The sequence below is a fragment of the Corvus hawaiiensis genome, chromosome 4 (assembly GCF_020740725.1).
Source record: "Corvus hawaiiensis isolate bCorHaw1 chromosome 4, bCorHaw1.pri.cur, whole genome shotgun sequence".
Lineage (NCBI taxonomy): Eukaryota > Metazoa > Chordata > Aves > Passeriformes > Corvidae > Corvus > Corvus hawaiiensis.
In genome coordinates this window covers 15,524,797-15,544,375 of record NC_063216.1, presented here as the reverse complement: position 1 = coordinate 15,544,375, position 19,579 = coordinate 15,524,797, and the positions used below count along the sequence as shown (strand labels likewise).

At 43.2% G+C, this 19,579-nt stretch overlaps 1 protein-coding gene across 3 annotated transcripts in view; it reads right to left on the bottom strand.

Moving 5' to 3' along the window:
• Positions 1-7,662: 7,662 nt before the first annotated feature.
• Positions 7,663-19,579, bottom strand: part of FAR2 (fatty acyl-CoA reductase 2) — a 123,517-nt gene continuing 111,600 nt past the window's right edge. For all 3 annotated transcript variants that reach the window (XM_048300997.1, XM_048300996.1, XM_048300995.1), the window contains exons 9-12: positions 18,209-18,380; positions 14,252-14,381; positions 13,263-13,390; positions 7,663-12,281 (exon numbers count right to left, since the gene is read on the bottom strand). In XM_048300997.1, coding sequence (XP_048156954.1) covers positions 12,119-12,281; positions 13,263-13,390; positions 14,252-14,381; positions 18,209-18,380 — 593 coding nt within the window. In that variant the 3' untranslated portion in view covers positions 7,663-12,118. The remainder of the gene's footprint in view (positions 12,282-13,262; positions 13,391-14,251; positions 14,382-18,208; positions 18,381-19,579) is intronic.

The following is a 19,579-nucleotide window of genomic DNA, read 5'->3' as shown; positions in this document are numbered from 1 at the left end:
GTTGGGTAGAAATCCACAGATTTATGCTCCAGTTTCTCCTCTATACACCGCCCTTCCTGATAAGCTCCCAGGGAAGCTGCCAGGACCAGTTCCAGTCTCCCGTTCCCTTCCCCCTGTGGTGTGGCACTGGCACCACAGTCACCACAACCCATCTGACCAGGACAGTCTGGAGCTATGGAGGGCCCAGGCTCTGCTCCGTGGGGCCCAGCAATGGCACCAGGGAATGGGCAGGAACTGATGCCCAGGAAGTTTCCCCTGGACATGAGGCAGAACTTCTTCCCTGGACAGTGACCGAGCACTGAACAGAGACCAGAGAGGGTGTGGAGTCTCCCTCACTGGAGATATTCCTGACCCCTCTGGATACAATCCTGTGCCTTGTGATCTGGGATGGGCCTGCAGGAGCAGATGAGCCACTGTGGTCCCTTTAGCCTGACCCATCCTGTGATTCTGTGCCCCCAGTACAAGTATATTAATACTACTTTTTGGAGTAAAAGGGAGGTTTCCTTGAGAGGTGGTAAGACCTGAAATTGTTGAACTGGGGGAAGGGATACCTTTAAGGAAGGCACAGAAGAGCCCTAATCACAGCCTTATGCTACGGACAGTGCATTGAGAAGATGAAGCAAGGGACAGTGATCATCAGTCAATACAGGGGACATTCCTACCATATGCCATGAAAATAATATCTCCCCAGTGTGATAAAAAAGCACAGGAGTGCGATGCCCAGAGAGGTAATGAAATCTCCATCCTTTGAAGTTTTTAAGACCTCGCTTGATAAAGCTCTGCGCAACCTTGTTTGAATTCCATATTGACCCTGCCTTGAGTAGGAGCTTGAACCAGAAACCTCCTGGGGTCCTTTCCCACCTGACTGGTTTTGTGAGTCTGTGAAACAGAATGGGAACTCCTCACCTCATAGCTATGGTATATCCATTATCAAAGTATCTTGGGAACCTCTGCAAAATAAAGTTGGAGAAGACATTATGCAAACTCTGAATTCTGTGAGTGGAGAGGAGCTACTGCAGTGATCTACTAAACTAGTGCTGACACAACCTTTCCTGGTGCTGGATCCCTATAACAGAGGATCATTGCCCAGACCTGGAAAGGGATGTAATAAATCAGGGGCTATTGCTGGAAATGCTGTGGGCTACAGAAAATCCTGACTGATCTAGCCACCCCAAAGAGGAGCATAAACCTTTTCTCTTCTGTGCTGGGGGATGGTGCAGTGCTAACCCAAGAGGCTGAACATCATCAGAGAATTAGAGAATGGCTTGAGTTGGAAGGGACCTTAAAGATACATCATTCCAATCCCCCTGCCATGAACAGGGACACCTTCCACCAGACCAGGTTGCTCAGAGCCCCATCCAGCCTGGCCCTGAACTTTTACAGATTGGGCAGCCACAGCTTCTCTGGGCACCCTGTGCCAGGGCCTCCCCACCCTCACAGGGAGCAATTTCTTCCTAATATCCAATCTAACCCTTCTCTCTGTCAGTGTGAAGCCATTGCCCCTTGCCCTGTCACTCCAGGCCCTTGTCAAGAGTCTCTCTCCCATTTTTCCTGTGGGCTCCCTTCAGGTACTGAAGGCCACAATGAGGTCACCCTGAAGCTTCTCTGCTCCGGGCTGAACAATCCCAATTCTCTCAGTGGTTTCTCATAGGAGAGGTGCTTTAAATGTGTTTAGGGAATATTAAATGTCTGGGTAATTAACAGATGCTGGGGACTCTTAGAGGTAAGAAACCGCTAAGGTGTACTGAAATACATTTCAACAAGACCCCTGGGCTGGTGCTGGCTTTCCAGCTGTGTCTTGATGGCTCATTGTATTTGTTAATAAAGGATTGTGGAGAGACTCCGTATTTCCCAGTTCCAGAAGCCCTCCTTGGCTGTGCCAGCCCTTTTCTGCCCTGTGGGATCATGGCTGCTCCTTGCAGACCTTCTCTCTGTTCATGCACAAACCAGGGACACAGTGCAGCACTGTGACAGTGATGCCCTGCAGCTGAGGGCACAGGTTTAAGTCCCATCTGCTTTCAGTAGTAGCCACTCCTTGGTGCTGCTCTAAACTAAGGTGATTATTTTAACTTCTGTTTTTCAGGGTGTTTTCCCATATTTGTCAGGATTAAGTTTGGTTTGGGAAGAGTTGGACTCCATGATCCTTGCAGGTCCCTCCCAGCTCGGGATATTCTGTGATTCACTGGTGTGACTTGGTTTTATGGCAGTCTCAGGTGCTGCTCACTGGTTGAGCATTTCCCATTCTGCAGTTGCGTGCTTTGAAGGATCACAGTATCCCATCCACAGTAACAGCCAGTGTTTTGCAATAACAGGATTCTTTTCCTTGGACTTCATAGTCCATGATACAGCTGTTAATGAGCTCATTGCATTAGGTGCTGTTGGTTGTCAGTAGACCTTTATGGAGCATCCTTATAAATCACATTCTAGCAAGGTCTGTTCTTCCCCTGGAAGGGAAGAAAGGGAAGCCTAGATTAACTAACTTCAACATACTGGAAGTTGGTGAAAGGATTAATATTCATGGTATCTAAATGAATCTGATCTATAGATATTGAAGTGATGAGTGTCCTAGAAAAATGAATAAAGTAATGAATGGTTTTCCTGGCCTAGCAGAACTTGAACTGTGTAGCATAATAGCTTGTAAGACCACCAGGTAACAGAGCTGCAAAAAATATTTTGAGGAGTCTTTTCACTCATCTCTCAAGTTCACTAAAGAAAGCAGTGACCCTTCATGCAAAAATAGTGTATAAGTAATAACAGAGCCTGTCATAATACATCAGTGGGTTAGCAAACATTGCTATGGCTTTTTATCATTTTAAATTCTTGAGTCTGGGAAAGTAAGAATGTTCATTTATATAAAATCCCTTCAAGACTGTATTTCAAATTAAACAAGTAAGTCCATATTTGATGTCCGTCCAAGTATTTTTAATTTGAAAGACATCATTTTCACTAGCTTAAGTAGGAGCCTTGGGTTTCAATTTAACAGGAATATTCTGAGTTCTAACTAACCCTGTCCCCTGCACTGCTTACAGCCTTTGCCCCTTGAGGTCAAGGTTTTAAAGAGCCTTCCCTGCACCCAGCATTCAGATCCTTAATGAATCTGTTGAATCCTCTCATCTGGGGTAACACATAATTTCCCAGGTTAGCACTGAATTGCAAATAAGTATTGTGATTTTCTGTCACGTTCTGCACTAATTTTGTAGTATTCTTGCCTCAGCTTATTCGTGAGAACGATCACGTGAGATAAAAACCTTTTAGAGCACCGACTGTATGCCATCTTCAACTCCTCTGCTTTTAACAATGCCTCTCACTCTATTGTAAGAGAAAATTTGATGTGACATAATTTGGCTTTGGAATTCCACACTATCTATTATTCTTTTCCTTTTTAACTGCTGTGTGACTGCTAAGTACTGTTCTTGTATTGAAGTCAGGCTCATTGAAAATAGCTCCCAGGTTCTTGTCCTCTTGTATTTCCTCTGTCTTCTCCAATCTTGTCCATCGTTCCTGAGCTCTCCAGGATATCTACCAGCCTACCTCAGTTTACTCCGGCCTACAGGTGACATTAAAAAATCTAAATTAAGTAACCTGTAACCTCTGTAACCTCTGTAACCTCTTCTCTGTCTGCTCTGAGTTCTTACCCTGATACTGTGTTTATTATGTAATTTCTGCTAATCTTTCCAGCAAAGATACAGATTTTGGTGGTTTTTTTTCTGCTGTCTTCCAATCACTAATATTAGAGAATGTTTTTGGACTGTTCTATGTTCTGGTTACTTTGTTGCTTGGCTGTGCTTTCTTTTATTTTTATTTTTTAAAAAAACATTATTTTATGTAATCCAACCAATTTGTCACCTCCTGTGCCATTCCTGTTCATGATTTCAGACCAGTAGGGAAATTTGTGGCTTGTCAGATTTATTAACCTTTTTTTTTTCCTTTCTCTAGTTCAAGACAGTACATTCTTTAGCAGTTTCTTAAAATACATTTAAGTGCACATCTTCCCACTAGCTGTTCTCCAGGGATTTACCTGCCTTGGCATCTTATTGCTGGTTCTCTGAGACTGCAGATACCTAATTTCTGGAAATACAGTCCTTTCCTTCTTGGTGGGTATCCAGTTCTCACCATCTCTTCAGCAGAAGTGAGGAACAGGATTTTGACTTGCTTTTTGTGCCCTGGGGCAGTGACATTGTCTGAGATCTTTTCTCTCAGTATTTTGTCGCACTTCTGATAAGGCAAAATCCTTGTATTTCACAGTTATCACAGGATCACTGATGTTGGAAAAGACCTCCAAGGAAATAAGCAAAACTTTTCAATGTTTCAAATCCGTATTTATCACGGCCATAGCACTGCCAAATAAAATGCCCAATGCTGTAATAGAGCAAGCTGTAAAGAACAACTTAACAGCTGATAAATTCTTGCTTTGCATACCAAAACATATTTACTACTTTGTATTGCTCATTGACTGATTTTATGCTAAGGCTAAACAGTATCTTAATTAGAAGAAATACTACTAGAAACTAGCTGGAATTTACTGCATATTAAATTCTAGCTAATTCTTGTGCTTGCTTTCACGTTCTATATTGTAATTATGCAAATGAAGCCTAGGAAAAAAACTAATTTTTTTTTCCCCCTGGAAGTATTAATCTCACCCTAACGCCAAAGATTAAAGAATGGATAAAATAATGTAACTCTTGCTTTTATTATCTCATCACTGAGATTGTCATCTATCAGATGCCTAAACTCACATCCTCTCTCCCAGCTTTTTGCTTCCTTTCATTGTTACTCATTAAAGCTTTTCAAAATCTTGACAAAGGAGGAGCTGCTTGGTCACAATGCAAGAAAATACCACAACTTTCTTAGTTTCATCTTATCTCTCACTTTTTTCCTAAATACATCTTAACTTACAGACCTTTAAGAATTCACTTTCTTATGGTTGAAAGCCTCTGAAAGAGAAATTGTGTCAATTACTGAAGTAAAATAATCCTCTAATATTTCACTTTACCAGGTCTTACATGAGATCCTACATGGCTTCTGAGGATTTCTCCCACCTTCATGAGGACCTGACCTCAGGAATGACCCCCCAAAAAACCACAGGAAGGATTCTCTTCACCAGTCAGCCCTTACCTGGGCCAGCTCTGCCCTGCTCCAGCTCTGGCCTCACCTGGCACATCTTCTCCATGCAGAAAACAGGGAGCACAGCTCTCCCTGGAGCGAGCTTCACAGGCAGGGATTGCTGTACCTACCATGCATGCGTCCAGCATTTCTGACTGCAGAGTGGCAAACTTGAGCCTCACTTGCCTTTTCAAGCTAATTTACCTCATTAGTCTGCTTCACTGATGAGTTTGCCCTTGCTAAAGCTTAGTTTTTCTGGCATATCCTCTGTGGCGGCCCTTTATTTATCAATAAAGCTTCCCCAGAGGTGTTAAAGTGGTAGCAAACTTCCCAGAGACCTCCATGGGCAGCTGACATTTCTCTTTCCCAAGACCAATTGTCACATCAGCCTCATCTGGGAGGGGAGTAACAAAATGTGCTAAAATGATCAATAATCATGGATTGTGAAGAGAGGACACAATTTCCCCTTAAACTCAGTGTTGCATAAACACAGTCATTGTTGAGCAAGTTAATGCTGTTTACACTTTCAAGTAGCCAGTTTTATTTATTACTCTACAATTACAATTGTGTTTTTACTGTATACAGTTGTAAATTTTTCATTGATTCCTCAAGTTCCATGATGCCTCCATTTTTAAAAACCTGAGGCAAAGAGAAAGACAAATTTTAATTCACCTGCCTTTTGCTGGAAGGTTGTGCCATACTATAAACTTTCTATTACTTTAGATCAAAACCTAACTGCCAGAGGCACTGGGGTACTTGTCTGAATTTTGGGGGCTCTTCAGTGTCTTGCACAGCACATACTCAGTGACAAATGACAGTGGCAGTGGACCTGTGGTATCAGCAGCAAAACTGTGTGCGCCTCAAATCTTGCCTGTTTACTGATCCAAATACAGTTCCAACCTCTTTCTACAAACATTTTTGCTGGCGTTTTCACCAGCCCTGATTTCTCTGGTCAGTTTCTATACATTTAATCCAGTGTTTCATTTCTTGCAGCAGCTTTTCCCAGGTTAACCCAGTGGTTCTCAAGGGTTTGTATTCTCTGGAGTGGTTATGAGCCCCAGTTGGAGAGGAGGAGCTTGCAGTGAGAACTGAATCAGAAATGCAGAGGTCAGGGCACAAGCTGAGGTGGGAGTTCCTGTTTGAAAGCCCTCTGCTTACCTTGTTCAGGAAAAACTGGGAAAAGGTGGATCACACTGGCAGCTTCAGAGCTATTGCCTTGATCCCCTCTTGCCTAATATTTATAGAAGATGCATTTCTTACTCTGTACTTTTGCTGTGGCTTTTACATCTGGGGCTGGGTGTTATGTGCTGCTTCCCCAGGAGGAGCAAGTCACCTCTGCGACTACAGTGAAGGCAGCTGCAGGAATTTGTATCATCGAGGCACTTGCGGCAAGAGACGAGTGTGTGCCCCTCTCCTGGCTCTGGATGGGCTCTGGGTTAATTCAGCCTCCTTTGCTGTGGTATCCATTCCATAGGTAGGGCCTGAGTCCAGAAATCCAATTTATCACTGTTCCACAGCACACTTCACAGCCAAATAATCCTGGGAGTTATGAAGTAGGACCTGTGGGGTCAGTTCTTAATGAACACCAGTTGTCCTTAGATGAGGGAGATGGGGAAAATTGAAAATTGGCTGGGATGCCTTCCCTTGAGAGCTGGTGCTTATTCTGTTGTGTGACCTACGGTCTATCAGCTAAGGACTTGTCCTACATTACATCACTCCCCCCCCCTCCCTTTTTGCTTCCCTTAAAAAATGAAGATTAATGCATTTTCCCTCATTTATTTAATAGATTATTTGCCTTGATAATACTGTGCAATTAAAATGTCAGAAGAAAAACTTTAAATATTGAAGTCTGCAGGTTGCCCTTTATGTCTGTTCTTTGGAAAGAACTCCAACTTTCTTGCTGATGGCTTTAATTCATTGATGCACCTTAATGGAAAATTGATTTTTTTTCTCCATGAAGATCACACTTATATATAAAAAAGGGAAAATGATATTTTAAGAAAAGATTTGCTAACAAAATGGAAGTTACATCTTTGATGTATGCCCTGGATTTCAGGATTGGAAATAATTTTCATTAAGGAAAGGGTCATGATAATGCTGTGTCTTTTCCTCTCCTTAAAGTCTGCTATATTGCAAGGAAGTGAGAGATAATTACTAGACATTATCTACTCCTGCTTGACAGGAAACTAACAGAATGAGGTGAGGTCTCTATACTTAAAAACTAAAAATTTGGGGTAACATACTCAGGTACAAATGGGATGCTGTTCAGGGAAGTTGGCTGGGTTACTCCCAATTTTCCTTTGCTGCAGACCTGTCCCTGTGAGCTTCTACAGGACACTCACCACAGCAGGACCTTTCCAGTCTTCTGTATCTGGGTTAAAAAGTCTCATTGTCACAACTTTCAAAACTTGGGTTTCCCTCCTGTAGGTGGGGCTGCCGTTCCACCAACAGCGGTGCTGCAGATGTGGGCAGATGTGCTGGAGAGGCAGCCTCTGCTCAGCTGCGATGGCCAGCAAGTAACCACCTCCTCTAGCACACCAAGCAGTGCAAAGTGACCAGAGCTTTAAAATATTTTGTTTTATTAAATGTTTCAAATAACATAAACATCATATTAACAATTTTATGGCTGAGGTTCATGTAATTTGTGGTTTGATAATTTTAACTGATTTGAGAGCTCAAAAGATTACGCCTTAACATTAGAAACTCTGTAATTAAGATTTTTAACAGGAAGTTGTCTCATAGCTAACAAGAGGATAGAAATAGCAGATAGAACCGTAGAAACTCTGGACAGTGGAAGAGTACACATTTTACTATAAACTGGGGTCTGCCAAGATCATGTAAGGACAAGAAACCTTTTGTAAGTGGCTTCATGTTCATCTGAAAAAACAATTCATAGTTGGCTTTTATGCAATAGAGAAAAGTGGGATAGTACATCTTTAATTATTCCCCAAATATGCTTTACTTTTTGGATTTTACTGCTCTTAAGTAAATCTGTACCACTTTCATACCAGTATTTAGCACCATGTAATGGGGTGTTCACCACTTACCTTCTGGGGAATGTTACTTGCTCTGTGCTAGAATAAGGGGTCCAATTGTACTAGAATTGTACAGAAAGTTCATCCTTGCTTTCAGCGGTAGAACATCAACGCTGGAAGAGCAACAGCATGCTTTCAACCATGAAGCTGTAGCTTATTTACAAACAAAAGGATGCCCCCCTCCCTCTTTTCCCAGTTGCTTATTCATGATAATGACTCCATTAACAACTACAGGTTAGGTTCCCTTTACACTGGAAATGAGGGTATGTTTTAATTGCTTTGTTGTGAACTGAAGTGGAACAGGGCACGCCAAACAAGCACAGCCTGGCATTTCAGGATGAGCTCCACTGCTTTTACCCCATCTGTTGTCTGGTGCTGGAAGATGCAGCTGTACACACAGGCAGATGTACTCATGTTTCCTTAGAAAATGTAAAAGAACGTTTCTGCAGGAGGTGGGTAATAGGCCAACAACCTGTGATTTATCAGTGTGTCTGTTACCCCTCCCTCCCTACTGTGGAAGAATTGTTTCTTAACAAGGAACAGAGGAGGGTGGAGGGGTAAGAAATTTTATTTTATAAGTAACAGACATGCTGGAGATAAACAGCTTTGGTTGTCACTCAAAAGGCAGCTAAAACATGGATTAATTGTAGGGATTTGCTGTGGTTTGTTTGTTATCGCTGTTAATTAAAAAAAGATACTTGTTAATTGCAAGCTTCTACCCATTGCTGACAGTGAAATGATACTCAGTGTTCTCTTTCAGATGTTTTCCCCAAGGCTTGGGTTTCTTCAGAGCACAAACAAATCCACTGAGGAGCACAAAGTAAACCATCAAACATCAGCCACTGCTTGAGGTGAGAACAAGTTCTTATGCCCAGCTCCCTGTGCTGACAGTCACAACTGGCACTGAAGGGCGACTGCCACACATCAGCCCCCCACACTGAGGCTTTCTGAAATATGTCTGTGCTTCAGACAATCACCTGGAAATATCTCAAGCCACAAGAAAATGGATTAAAGATTCAAGTTCCCCTGCATGTTACGTGTATGTTAACAGCTTGATCCGCCCCAGGCAAGGCCAGAGCTCTGGAGCCAGCTGCTGGCAATGCTGTGTGGGCTACGAAAGGTCTCCAGAAGAGCAGACACCATCTGCAACAGCTCTGTTTTTCCAACCCAAGCAGCTCCTGCTGGTTTTTCAGGACTGAGTAGCTGCTTTTCTGTGGCTGTTTCTTTCAGCAAAATGCTGAAGAGCCTTAAAATGCCACACCACCATTGTTCTGAGTGAAGCACCTGTTTGTGTGTTCAGAAGACCACATCTGGATATGCTCAGCGGAGCAAAAAATACACCTCAGACTTGTTGGGACAATACAGCCTGTGCACACAATTGTGAATGCCTACAGGCATATTGTCAGGAATGCCTGGCACAAGTAGGGAAGGGGAAGGAAAGGTGGGACACTTTATTCTCAGGAGAGCTGACTGATGTAGGTGTAGCAGCTCTGAACCTTTGACTTTTCTGAGACCCGAACTTTTGTCTGTCACGTGCACAGCCCAAAACTTACGATCCCCTTTACTGTTGCTTCCCTTTATCCATAAGGCAGGCACTTGAAAAGACTTTTCAGGATATGAGTTGAAAGTATTTCCTAATGTTTGAGTGGAAGTTAGCTTCCAAGTGATTCCAAGTTTTGGTTTGCTTTTTTTTAGCCTTTCCTATGGGAGGACTGCAAGCTGCCTGATGACCTGATTATGTAACTGAGGAAATGCACTCTTCCTGGAAGAATCCCTGCAGCAACCTGCCTCAGCTCCACCAAGGTAGCGAAGTACAATGCCAAAACCTTCACCAAAATGTTGCTGTGGCAGCACTGGACAGGGAGCATTGGTTCCCAGCCCCTGAACGGACAGCTCCAGGTTTCCCAGACGGTGACACCTCGAAGAGCACGCCCTGAAGCTGAAAAAGGAACACTTAACGACCAGTTTCACTAAGGAAGCACATTTCCAAGGCAAGAGCTTCAGAAATTTGCATCTTTGTAAACTGGGTGCTTGATCCATTTAAGCACAGATCGAAAGTCAGTCGTGTGTGACAAACACAGAGGTCTGTGGCAGGCAGTGCCAGAGCCCTGCCATCCTGGATGCCATACTTCTGGTCAGGTTCTGCTGCAGGCATCCTTTAGCAATTGCTTGGAACAAGACCTCTGGGGCATACGGGGGAAGATTAATTCCTTGCACGTTTAAAAAGATTTCTGAACCAGCTTGAAGGCCTCAGATATAAATACACTGTCATAATTTGCTCTTGCCTTCACTGCCAAAACCAAGTATAATTTTTGAGGAATGCCAGGTTTGTAAATATTCTGCTTTTCCCAGCTCACAAAAGAGCAACTGTGTCACTTTGTTGTGTTTTTCGTGTAGCATTACTTTTTCAGACAGCTGGCATGACACAAGACTAGAAAAACTGGGTGCTGCATTGTTTCAAAATCTAGCTGCTTTGAAGACTGATCATCTTAAAAGTGCTTATTCACTGTTATCTGAATAAAAAATATTTCAGGGTTAGATTTGAAAAAATCTAACAAAAATCTGAAAATCTGACAACACAGTAATTTGTTGCTGTTGTTGCACCAGCTACTTTGAAGAAGTCTCTTTCTCTCTGCCCCCACAGGAATTTATAATTCACTACAAGAAACAAGGATCTCCAACAGCCATGAGCATTGGGAAGGTCCTTGGCTTCCTTTCTAAATCGCAATTTAATTCTAAAATTCTGAAAAATTAAATTCTGAAAAATCTAAATTGCAGAAAAAAGTGTGTTACTGTCATAGTGCATGACTGTTCTGACAGAGAAGTCAAAGAATCACAGAGCTGTTAAGGTCAGAAAAGACCTTTAAGATCATCAACTCCAAAATTTAACCTATTCTTAACAAAAACAAGTTTCAGACTTTTTAATGCCTCCTGACAGGAGTGGCAGCAGAACAGGCCAAATGAAGTTTCTTCCATGTGTGTCTTTACACTTTCTTTGCCAGTGGAAATGATCAACTGCAAAGTGATTTAGCTGTAATGAAAGCTCAGTATCAGTTTTGAGCTACAGGGAGAGAGATTTCCTGCAGGGGAAAAAAAGACCTATGCCTCAAAAGTAATGAAGAGTTTCTGTATTCTTCTTCCAATTTTTAAGAAGTCTTCTCTTCATTCTCAGGGTTAATACAGCATTTTTCAAGATCCCAAAAATGTTCCAAGTAAATGTGATAAATGCAAGACCAGGAATTTTTTAACAGACTGAAACGTTAACCACAGGGAGAAAAGAAGACCTCTCTGTAAGAAAGCAGCTTGTGAGTGAGCAGAGTTAACAGAGGCGCATGAATTCTATGTGTGTCTTCAGGTATGGCTTGAAAGCATCAGTCCTCAGCAGCAATACAAGACAAGATCTGAAAACTGTTCCATGTGTTCACTGGCCTCATGTGACTGATCTTTCCCCCTCCTAAATTTTGAAAAACTGAGAAGGTGCAATTCGTTTTTTCAGTAAGGTACCATTTCACTGAATGAGAATGAAGGAGCAGCTGCTTTAGGAAGACCACTTACAGGTTAATTTCCTTGGCTGGGTCTTCTCTGGTGGCATCCTTTTCTTTCAAGGTCATGCTTTAAATTTGCCTCTTTTGAGGAAGAAGATGGGATTAAGATAGCCTAAGGAGTAGTACGTGGGAAGACAATAACTTTGGTTAATCCTTACTCCTGCACATCAGACTCTAGATGGGGGGTCCCAGCTTGACCTGTTCCTAAAGCTTCAGTTATGGCTTTAAAAATCGGCCTGGTCCTATGGAAGAAAAGACCACCATGTATTAAAGCATTAGTTAAATTAAAAAGATGAGCATGTAACAGTGCACAATAAATGACAGCTGCTGTTGGAGGGAGTGGATTTTTCTGCTACTTTCAGACCCCAATGCCCACAGTTGCTGATTAGAGGAGATGGAGGTCCTTCTGAAGAGGCTGGTTGCTGACGGATGGCTTCAGTGCCTGAGGGTGCTGGATGCCCTGAAGTAGGACAGGAACTTGTAGCAGAGGCTGACCACAAAGTACCAGATGTTTCGAGCCATCTGAGACCTCGCGATGAAGATGCGCCAGATGATCACGAGGAGGGTGGTGTTGAACGCGTATCGGATGTTCCTCAGCCTGGGAAAGAGGCATCTTATCAAGAAACACACAAACAACAACCAGCCCCCTCCATTTCCTACAGTGAAATTCGGGAACAAATCCTATACACAAGTGGCCCTTGGGCTTTTTGCCATTCCTGTTTTAGCAGAGACGCTGTGCAGGAGTCCTTGGTCTTGCCAAGGACTGTTCTGAAGCTGGCGCACAGGGAATAGTTCATGGGACAGGTGGAATAGCTGTACTGGAATTCTTTCTTTTTCTGTACACGCAATTTCAAACCAGAGCAAAGTCACGTGGAGAGGTTATTCTTTAGGACAGTCTGTGTCCAATACTTTCTGCTTTGGTTTCCTATATTGGCTATTTCTCACTTTGCAGGATTTGGGGCAGGCTAGAGACAACTTCACAGGAGTTGATGAGCAAGGTTCTCACATTTGGGTGAAACCTTGTCTTTAGAGCTGTGAAATTACATAACAATCATAAATGGCCTTCACTGTTGCAACACTGCAGCACTGGCATTTTTTATTTTTTGGGGGCGAGTGGGTTAGTTTACAGCATCAATTTCAGTGGTACTACTGAGTTTTTCAGATCCTCATGATCCTATCTTCTTTCTGTAAAGCAAAAGCTTCTGCAGTTCTCTAATTCTCATGTTCCCAGTGCTTGACCAAGGGAAAAAAGACACCTAAAGACCTCAAGATTTGTTTCATTTTTATGAGAGCCCTTTTTATCACTGCACCACAGCACACCATCTGAGGCAGTTAGTAGTCCATTCCTGAGGTCCTTATAAACCTCCTAAAAATGATCCATGAGCGAGGAATTTGTTTAGGATTCCTTGCTATGGCAAACTATTCCCTTAGTCTACATTTGTAAATACTGACAAACCGCTGCGATAAGAAATAAGTTATTTATCTCCATTTTAACCAATACTAATTTTGCAACATAGCTAGAATTATTTTCCCCAAAGGTAGCCAGGAGCTCCTAACCTTGTCCCTGGGTGCGACTTACTTCCGTAGATGCTGCTTTGCTGCTGGAATGCCAGCCATGTCCTCATTTAGCAAGTACTTCTTAGCACCTATGCAGTAGCTCTCGATGTACTCTGACCAGTGCAGCTGGCGAACATCGAAGTTGTATAACTGGGATTTAAAGACAAAGAGCAAAAGTTGAACACCAGAGTTCAAAACCAGTTCACTTGAAGCATCAATTCTTCATTGATCTCTTTTCCTGACAAGGTCCTCTCTCCGAGATTCTCAAAGCCACCGAGTTCCCAAGCACTGCCAGACTGTGTTTCACAGCTGCTGATTAATGTCCCACCCAGCTGGGAATCTGGGCAAAGCAAGCAGAAATGTAGTGGTAGTTGGCAGAAAATAAAGGTGTTTATTTTACAGGTAGCAACTTTTCTATAAACACATGTATTTGCACACGCACACACACACACACACACACACGTAGAATCATGGAAGAAAAATGGCATTCCACACAGGCAAACAGATTCAAATTAAAACTTCCACAATTTTAACGTGTCACTAGAATTATGTGTAAATAAATTAACTGGACATTGAGTCAACAGGTGCCTCTTCATTAGTGTTACTCTCAGCTGTGCTGCATTTTCTTTTGGCAGCTAGATCAACAGAAGTCTAGGAAATGGGTCACTTTGGTGTTTGACATAAACACAAACTTGTTGCAGAACCAACTACCCCAGTTCATTTTAGGTGCTCATACTGGACAAATTGTTAGCAAGCTCTCAGGCATCTGTCTGCCTCTTACAGCAAAGAAAGGCTTTGTAGAGAGGAGAAGTTTTCACAGAGTAGGTTGGGTTGGAAGGGACCTGAAAACATTCTCCTGTAATAAACAGAAAGCTACTGAAATAAATTATTTCAGCTTAAAATCAATTCCAATCATCTAGATATCATTTAAAAGCTCAACAATACCCCAAAAACAATTGCTGCAGATGAACAGAATCTGAGATTAGCAACCCATATTCAAGACATATCTACCTTTTTGTCCTCTGTGTTAAGGTGACTCATTAGCATATTCATATTATCTGAAGACCAGTTCCAGGACTGGGTGGAGAAATACTGCAGGAGTGTCATAGACTTGTGCAGCCGATTGATGATCTTCATCATTCTGAAACAATGGGGAGCAGCAGAGGTGAGCAGAAGTCTGACCTTATGCAGAAGCTGTTCATTTGCATTTTCACCAGTCCAGGTGAATAAGCACTGCAATTCCTCCTGAGCACTGCCCTGCTGCTCACTCGGCTGAGAACTTGCTCAGCAAGTCTGAACTACTCCAGCTGAGCTCTCCAGCCTACAGCTACCCAGCTTCTATTGTTGGCTCCAACACAGGTGCAAATTTGTTTGCCACTGATGTCCAACTCAACGGTCTGACCTAAACAAGGGCTGGAAGCTGCATCTACCTCATGTACCACTGTGGAGGGAAGAGCCTGTGTGAGCTAGGATGAAGTCTGCACCACAAAGGTGCAGTGCTTCTGTTCCCAAGGTGGATACTTCTCTTTCAGCCACAGGAATTCTCTTCTGCTCCCAAGCTTGAGTTGTGTACCGAAGCAAGGCTCTGATTTTTGGCATTAGCTCCAGTACAGCAGTGACCACATCCGCAGTATGGACACTGAGGTCAGAAGTCATTTGCTCAACTTTGGTTTTCAGACAGAACCAAAGAATCACAGAATGGTTTGGGTTGGAAGGGATGTTAAAGATAATCTCGTTTCAACCCCTGCCACGGGCAGGGACACCTTCCACTATCCCAGGTTGCTCCAAGCCCCATCCAACCTGTCTTGGACACTGCCAGGGATGGGGCAGGCACAGCTGCTCTGGGCAACCTGTGCCAGGGCCTCAGCACCCTCAGAGGGAAGAATTTCCTCCTACCTAATCTAAATGTACTTTCTTTCAGTTTGAAACCATTACCCCTCATCCTATGATTATGATCCATTATAGAGTCCCTCCTCTTTTTTCCCACTGGTCTGCTTTGTAAGTACTGAAAAACTGTTGTTAGGTTTCCCTGGTGCCTTCTCTTTCCACGCTCAATGGTCGTGGCTCTCTCAACCCGTCCTCAGAGAAGAGGTGCTCCAGCCCTCTTGATCATCTTTATTAAGGCCCTCCTCTGGACCCACTCCAACAGCTCCAGGTCTTTGGTGGCTTGCTTCAGGGACATAACTGCTTAAGGACTTGGAAATGTAGGTTCAGGTCCTCTCATGTATCTTGGCCTTTTCTTACTAATTTTTTTATATAAAAGTGGATGACAGTAATGCTGTCCTACCCTGCAGGATTATTTTAGTTGTCCTAGTGGTCATGAGTACAAAAGGCCTCTGGCAGTTGTTTTAAAGTGTGATGTACAGGGCTCAGTCAATTTTAAGAGGACACCACATCCTCTCAGACTGGGTAAGGGCAAGAGAAAGCATTAAAAGGCTGATTTTTGTGGAAAACAGAGCTGTTTTCATGCGAAATTTTGAGCTGTCCAGAGGGTAACACAGTTGCTGTGACAAATAAAAGGCAGCAGTCTGGGGGAGAATGGTGCCAGGCTGGCCTCTCCCCATGCAGACGTGACTGCCACGGCAATAAGCCCTCAGCAGAGCACAGAAAGACACAATGAGTTCATCAGCTCAGAGCAGAACTGTGCAACTCACCCAAAGCAACTGGAAAGAGCACTAAAACCTTAGATAGGCACTCCTTCTTAAAGTGGCTTTCATTTTAGAAGCAAAGCAGACCATCAGATTAAAGGAACCTTCATTCTGAATAATTATGTGCACGTTGACTGAATGCAGTTTATCTGAACTGCTTTAAAATTATTTCAGATTAATCTTCCTGTGTAGGGCAAGCACCATGGGGCAAAGCTTTGTGAATATTTTAATACATTTTAGGAACTTGGGAAAAAAAGTATGCAGCTAGATTGCAAAGATCTGAAGCTGCCCCTCAAGCTGATTCCCCAAAATCTTTAAAGTGTTTAGGACTAATGGAAACTGCCAAAAAAAGAAAGGATAAGAGAATCAACTCTTTAATGTATCTGGAAAAAATTCTTCCCTGTGAGGATGCTGAGGCCCTGGCACAGGTTGCCCAGAGAAGCTGTGCCTGCCCCATCCCTGGCAGTGCCCAAGGCCAGGTTGGATGGGGCTCTGAGCAAGCTGGGATAGTGGAAGGTGTCCCTGCCCGGGGCAGGGGTGGAACTGGATGATCTTTTAAGGTTCATTCCCATCTAAAGCAGTCTGTGATTCTATGATCTGAAGAGGTGTGTGTAAAAACAGTGTTTCATGTCAACTGCCTGAGCTCAAATGTTGTGACCGCTTTCCAAACACTGACTAATAATTAGTGTGAAGGAAAGGTCTTCTGAAAAACATCGACTGAGTAGAAACATGGCAAAGATTTCTTACAGAAAGCCTCATCCTCTGCTGTGGAGGAACTGAGAGGAATAAATTTATGCGTATTAGCTCTCACTGTAACCACACTTCAGACGTGCATTTTGTCTTCCAGAAAACTGTTTACAGCAATGATTTCTGTATTTGCTCCCATACAGAGCCTTGCAAAAGCAGATCCTCAGGTGAGACAGGACTGCCCCAGGAGACTACTAAGGACATAAACCACATTATGCTCACAGTCATGGATGGATGTGCAGCACTCACAGAAACCATTTAGGGCAGTTTTGCTTGACATCTGGTAATTTATGTGAAACGAGTTTACACCTAAATAAGTCTCTCTTTTTATTATTTGATGTGGTTTACTGCCCTTGGACCATAAAGGTCTGATAATCAGGCAGCTGAGAAAAGAAGAAACAATGAGCTACTACTGTGCTTTCTACCACACTGCCGCAATACCTGGATGAGCTGAAGTAGTGTGTAAAAAGAAAAGGAGAATTACATTAAAAAAAAAACCAAACCAAAAACTTGGAAAACTCACAACTTCATTGGTGAGTCACCTCTGCTGAGGTTGCAAATCTTAAAAGTTCAGAAGATCATGCTGAGGTCTGTTTGACATTTAACTACAGCATTGCAGGCAGTGTCCACTGGTTAATTATGCCAATCAACTTCATGAAAAGAAATGTCAATTTTAATGGCAGTGCCAAGACCTTACTGCTGCCCATTTCAACAAAGACTGGATATTCCAGCTTCATTTTCAGTTTACCTCTGTTTCTAGGATAATTCTTTCCTCCTGGATAACTGGAAGTCTTTTAATGGACCAATCTGCCTCCGTAGCAGAATGTCAGGGATAAATCAGAGCAATGCCAGGGATTTCCTTGCAAACGCTGAAACCAGCTTTCTAGCTAGCAGAGGAGCACAAGAGCAGCTGACATCCACACGGTGCTGGCATCCTGTTCTCACATTGCACAATAAATCCTGCTCTGTGGTGGCAGGGAGTAAAGGAGGACAATGTCTGGAGTAATGTTACTTACAAGAGGATTCCTTCTACATGGGACATGAATATTGGTGTTCCTCCAAGCCATACCACTGCCAGGGCTCAAATACCCCCTGTAACAGTGAACTGCCCTCCTAAACACAATTAGAATTTAATCATACTCAGAAACAACTGCTTCCTAGATTTCAGGGCTGGAAACAGCTACTTAGGCATCTGATTTATGGGGGAAAAATACTAACTGGTATGTTCTAAACCTTGCCAGTCTCAAGTCCTTATGCAAGCTCATGCCAAATAGGGGTGATCCCACTGGAAAGCTGAAGTGGTAGAGATCTGGATACAGAGAAGACAGAGGACTACCAGTCCTCCTCTGCCTTGGGAAGCTATGAAGTGTGTAAAACTGAGTTCAAAAGATGTTCTGTTCTCCAGGTGGTGGGAAGGGCGCAAGCCCTAGGCTGTGCTTAGCTACAGCTATGCATTTTCCTCATTTTCCTCAAGACAAGGGAACAGGAAGAAGCTCAAGGATTCCAGTTCTCATTGCTGGTTCAAGCTCTGCTCTCCACAGGAGTGCAGGAGGCTGAGGGCACCATTCCTTACCTGGGCTTTCTCCCCGTGAGCCTCATGTACAGGTCGTAGAGGATGGCAGGTGCCTTGTGGCTGACAGTGATCCAGTACTGGTTTATCAAGTAGCTGGAGGTCATGTGAGCGTTGGGTGTTCGGAAGGCCTGCTCCAGAGGGTTTCTTTTGAACGTGGACATGACGTACTGCCCTGCAAGGGAACAGGCATTTCTCACTGGCAATCACTTCCAGCTGGCCACAACCACGGTGCAGCACAGCCCAAGTTATTGCACTTCACACCTCCAGCCCATAGCTCTCTGAACTGTGTCACCAGAGCTCGGACATGCTTTTGTCCCTTCTGCCATGACAAGTGATGGCTCCATCTATTGTCTATTTGAAACCCAATCCTGCTCCAGATGTAACAGTGGCAGAGAAAAACCTTGCCAAAGCACCAAAACATAAAGGAGGAAAAGCAGGCAGCTCTAGGAGCTTCAAGGAGCTGCAGTTCTTCTTTCACCTGCAGCAGATGTTAAAGAAATTGGTAAGCACTAACATTTCTTTAGATCACTGAAAGCAAACTTTGATCTGCTAGCATAGAATAAAAATGACATTTCTAATTTTCAATCAGATTTTCCAAAGGGCTGATGTCTGAGTTAGTCTGTGGCTTACACACACAGGGTGATACCTTTAAAAAGACTTCATTACATCCTTTCAGACCACATCTGAACCACCACCAAGTCTCCCTGTTTTCAGAAGACCTCTGGATGCTCTAAGGCAGCAAACTGTCGGGCATTCTTAACTTGAAAACAAACGATAGGGTGGGAATCTCCCATTCCCTTTGCATGTTAAGGCACAAAATATGCTGGGTCTGAGCTCTGCCAATGGCAGAGTGCCACAAATTGTCATCTAGACGTGCATATCTGGGGCATTTGCATATTGCAGAGGCTTAATAGAACTGCAGTAGATAAGTATAAGACTGTCATCCTAGGGACTGATAAACAGATGGTGCTCCTATTCCTGAGCACCAGTGAGCTCAAGAAAGAAGAATATGTGGGCTTTTTTCACTTTTTAAAAAATTGATTTGAGAGTTAACGACATAAGTCTGTGCTCATATTATAGTTTAGTCTCTAAGCTTATGTTACAAATAGAAAATCAGATGAGAATTTACAAGCCACAAGAAACATCCAGATCATCCTCAGATAAGCAGATTCCTATCATAACATTCAGACAGGACTCTCCAGTGTCTGTGGTCAGCTCATTACTGCACTTCAGGTAGTGACTTCTTCTAAGAACCCCAAACCAGAACTTTGTCACCTCTAGAAGCTACTGCAACAACTTAGTGGGTGGGTGGTCTTTCCCCTCCAACCTCAACACAAAAATGCAGCAGCAAATCCTACAGCTCAAAGGCAG